The following is a 4,752-nucleotide window of genomic DNA, read 5'->3' as shown; positions in this document are numbered from 1 at the left end:
GGGTTCGGTGTCCGGGTAAAGTTCGGAAAAAGTCTGGGACTTTTTTTTCAAGCTCGGCCGAACCCGCCGAACACGGACATCCAGGTGCCCGCTCAACTCTAGTTAGGATCTATACTGGTATGGACTGGGTAATTTGTTAGGATCTATGGCCACTGCCTAACACATTACCCAATCCATACTAGTATAGATCCTAACACATTATCCAGTCATTACCAGTATAGATCCTAACACATTGCCCAGTCCATACCAGTATAGATCCTAACACATTACCCAGTACATACCAGTATAGATCCTAACACATTACCCAGTCCATACCAGTATAGATCCTAACACATTACCCAGTCCATATCAGTATAGATATCCAGCATGATATTTTTCCCCATTGAGATCTGATGTGGTTTCAAAGTGTTCTTTTAATTTTTTTGTGATGTTGATCCTAGGGGCGCCCCGAACCCTCCCACTTTTTCTTTAGGCCGTCAGAGTAGGAGGCTGAAGATTTGGATCACGGAATCCTCCATGTATTGGGGAGCCATGACAGCCCAGGGTATCCAATTAATATTTCCATATACACAGCCAAGGATTTCCTCTTCTTGAGACTGTATACCCCCCCCCCCCTGTCACCGGTCCACACTACCACACACACACCACCGCCAGAATAATTGGTGATCACTGACATCTGTTTATTAATCCCCGCCCCCTACACATTATAGCCAATAGGAATAAGATTAACACTATCAGTGCTTATAGTGCCAATTATTGCAGCCAATCACAGATAAATTAATTTGTCAGACAGAGGCAGTGCTGGGACAAGGTCATCAAGAGCCCAGGGCGAACATTCAAAACTGCACCCCCACCCCAAGATTTATGAGCATTATGTATTAACAAAAATCCGCCCCCAAATCTGCCCCCCTGCTGAAATCCCCCCTTTCAGAACAAATCTTTGCCCCTCAATCCCCCAAATCCCCCTCCTCAAATGCCCCCCCCCCCAAAAAACAACAAAGAAAAGTTAAATTAACCCCTTCTAGCACAAATTCTCTCCCCCTAAAATGTCCCCTCCTAGTACACATCTGCCCCCCCTACTATAATTTTCCCCCTTACAAATTCCTCCCAAATCCCTCCTCCTAGCACAAATCCCTCTGAATCATTACTGTTAGCACCGCCCCCCAAAGTTCCTCTTCTAGAACAATACTTACCCCCAGCCATCCCCCAAATTCCCCCTCCCAGCACAAATCCCTCCGACAACTACCTTGTGGCGCCCCCCCACATCACACAATAGCACAGTGCCCAGGGAAACCGCCTACCCCTTGTCCTGGCCCTGGACAGAGGTTCTAGCCTTCCCCTACTTTACTTTATTTCTGTCTGTTGGAGAGTTACCCTCACTTCCTGTCTAGTAAAACATTGTCAGTAGGACAGGAAGTGAGAGGAATCCAACTAATGGAGCCCCAAATAGCATTAAAGTCAAACAGGGGGTTCTAATTCTTCCCCACTTCATCCAAACCTGAAAACCCCTTTTTAGCTATGGGTAAACTGTAAAGGTGCAGGCTACAGGGCTTTCATTCTGAATCTGGCTACACTACCTTGTGTTTTTTCTGACCCTGATCAAGCATGCAGCCAGTAAAGCCTAAAAATTATGAACCCCTGTATGCTTGTTCCTGGTCAGTGATACACTCGATAGTGAAGAGGGGGAGGAAAATGACGGCCCCGGAGCCAGCAGCTTTATAACTAAATCAGTGATGTTGGATCTTGTCCAATGCTTCCTCCTATTGGCCAAGTATTTCAAATTGTAGACTCTCTGGCCTGTGATGTTACCAGTTCCTGGTTTCTCATTATCTGATTCTCTTCATATATTTTTATACTACCATCCCATATGCATACCCCAGCATGGAGGGGCTCAGTGAAGGTGGTGGTGAAGGTGTGGAGGTGTCGGATCAATTCAAACAATTCATAAAAGGAGATCTGCCCGGCCTCATAATCCAGATCTATCCTGAGTCTGTTACTGGAGACATTGCCGGGTAATGGGACCTGTTGACTGTCATGTCTCACTGAGTACTGATTGCCCTCCCACCTCCCCAAACACCAGGACTTCTTATTACATCCAATCCCTGACTCATCCCCTCTCCTGTCTATACTGGGGTAACACATCCCGACTCTCCAGTTCGTTGATCCCCCAACATCCACTTCCCAGTAATGTCTCCCTGAGGAGAAACTCTGACTGCTTATCACCTGAGGATGCGAAAACCTCCCTGGTGTGTTTGGGCGATTCTGATGTGATGATGAGAAGGATGTAGTTTTCCTGTCATCTGATATATGTAGATTATTAGCAGCTGTGCTCACATCCAATAATATATCTGTAAACCCCGACATCCCCCATGTTTGCTGTACAGCCCCAATATTTGGTCCCCCAGCCTGGCGATGTGAGTGTTGTATGGTGGAGGAGGGTTGGGGATGTCTCCTGGATGCTTGTATGGTGAGGGTGGGTTGGGGATGTCTCCTGGATGGTTGCATGGTGGGGGAGGGTTGGGGATGTCTCCCAGATGGTTGCATGGTGGAGGAGGGTTGGGGATGTCTCCTGGATGGTTGTATGGTGGGGGAGGGTTGGGGATGTCTCCCGGATGGTTGTATGGTGGGGGAGGGTTGGGGATGTCTCCTGGATGGTTGCATGGTGGGGGAGGGTTGGGGATGTCTCCCAGATGGTTGCATGGTGAGGGTGGGTTGGGGATGTCTCCTGGATGGTTGCATGATGGGGGAGGGTTGGGGATGTCTCCTGGATGGTTGTATGGTGGGGGAGGGTTGGGGATGTCTCCTGGATGGTTGCATGGTGGGGGAGGGTTGGGGATGTCTCCTGGATGGTTGCATGGTGGGGGAGGGTTGGGGATGTCTCCCAGATGGTTGCATGGTGAGGGTGGGTTGGGGATGTCTCCTGGATGGTTGTATGGTTGGGGAGGGTTGGAAATGACTCCTGGATGGTTGTATGGATGGTTCAGAATTAATGCGACCTTTGCCCTTTGTAGTAGAATGTGGATAGACATGCGTGCTTGTACGTTTCTGTACATTTACCCCAGACATGATATCAGATAAACCTGTGTGTAATGTGTGTGAGATCCCCCCCATGTCCATATCCCCTCCATCACGGAGGAGTCCATAATGTCCCTCTGTGTCCCCATCATCTCTGTCCTCAGTATCACACAAGTCACCTGTGTCCGATTCCTGTAGGACAGTCAGTGGGTCCATCATGTTACCCAGCTCCTCCTTCTTAATTTCCAGCTGTTGGATTTTATCAGAAAGTGATAGAGAGACCCTCTCTGCCTGCCTGGAGTACTCACGTAGGACTCTCTTCTCCAGATGTCTCCCAACGTCTCTGAACAGGGCAGTGAAACACTTTGTTTCGTCATCTGCTTTTCCACGTACTTTCCTCCTACGTTCCTGCAGACTCTGGACTCTTTTATCCACCTTCTCTCTCTTTGTCATCAGTTTCTCCAAGTCTTTACTCAGTTTCTCAGAGGCTTCATCCATAGTCACCACCTTGTGTCCCCGGTGTTCTCCAGCCAAACTGCAGGACACACAGATACAGGTGGAGTCCTCAGTGCAGTAATATTTCAGTGGCTCCTTATGGATGGAGCAATTCCTGTTCTCCGGGGAAGTGGTGGGGTCACATAAGACGTGTTCTGGTGACAAGCAATTCCTGTTCTCCGGGGAAGTGGTGGGGTCACATAAGACGTGTTCTGGTGACTTGTTGTGGACTCTCAGGTGATTGTCACACAGAGAAGCTTTACATAGCAGACAGGATTTCACAGCAGGTACAGGAGTGTGAATACAGTAAGTACAGAAGACCCCGGACTCCTCCTGATTTGGCTGAGCGGACAGGACATTCTCCACTATGTTACACAGTGCTATGTTCCTCCGCAGTTCAGGCCGCTCCCGAAACTCTTCTCTGCATTCAGGACAGGAATACCCTCCAGACTCCTCCTGTGTATCCAAAACACGACCAATACAGTCCCGGCAGAAGTTGTGTCCACATTTCAGGGTTACGGGATCTGCATAAATGTTCAGACAGACGGAACATTCCAGCTCCTTCCTCAGATCAGCAGACGCCATCGCTGAAAAGCAGAAGAGAGAAATGAGAGTCAAAGTATCTGACACCCGTAACAAGTGTAACCAGTTATGTACACTCCTACACTGGGTAAGGCTGAGACGGGATAGTCATAGGAATCCTTATACAGAGGAACACAGATAATACATGGGAGGGTTCTTGACAATATTCTCCCTATCTGGGGAAAAATAAATTACATTTTCATAAGCTGTTCAAACGTTGTGCCGGTCTTTTTCTTCCTTCTTTGTATTTTGACATTTAATAAACTAAGTTAGCAAGGAAAATCCCAGAGTAACTGGGATTTGTATAGCGCTTGATAGTATTAGCCAGGGATGGACAATTGCTTATCTATAGCCTGGATAATAATAATGGGCAGGTAAAAGTGGGAAAATTATAAATTAATATGCTCAATATGTGCGTGTAGCTTGTGACTAAGTAATAGTGTATCACAATATAAATCACAATATAAAAATAATATTAATAACACAATAAAAACCACATATGTGCCATAAGGTGCCAAATAAGTCAGAGTAAAAAGTTCATAAGTGACTTTGGTGCATAAATGAAAACTTCAGTGCCAGGTTAGGGAAAGTGCGGGTGCTTGTGCTGAATCCTCCAGTAGTCCAACTGCTGGTACTTGTGGTGTGGGCCAAGTGGAATAA

General features: G+C 47.2%; 1 protein-coding gene across 1 annotated transcript; it reads right to left on the bottom strand.

Annotated features, from left to right (window-relative positions):
- Positions 1-1,776: 1,776 nt before the first annotated feature.
- LOC309550572 (E3 ubiquitin-protein ligase TRIM39-like) lies at positions 1,777-4,095 on the bottom strand (the record flags this gene model as incomplete). The annotated part of the gene is made up of 2 exons (XM_082250920.1): positions 1,777-2,459; positions 2,958-4,095. 2 exons carry the CDS (start codon positions 4,093-4,095, stop codon positions 1,777-1,779), a joined length of 1,821 nt encoding a protein of 606 aa, XP_082107046.1.
- Positions 4,096-4,752: the final 657 nt, after the last annotated feature.

This window comes from Pelophylax lessonae (assembly GCF_965119305.1).
Source record: "Pelophylax lessonae genome assembly, chromosome: 1".
Taxonomy (NCBI): Eukaryota; Metazoa; Chordata; class Amphibia; order Anura; family Ranidae; genus Pelophylax; species Pelophylax lessonae.
Note: the sequence above shows the minus strand (reverse complement) of the source record. Positions and strands in the feature narration are given on the sequence as shown.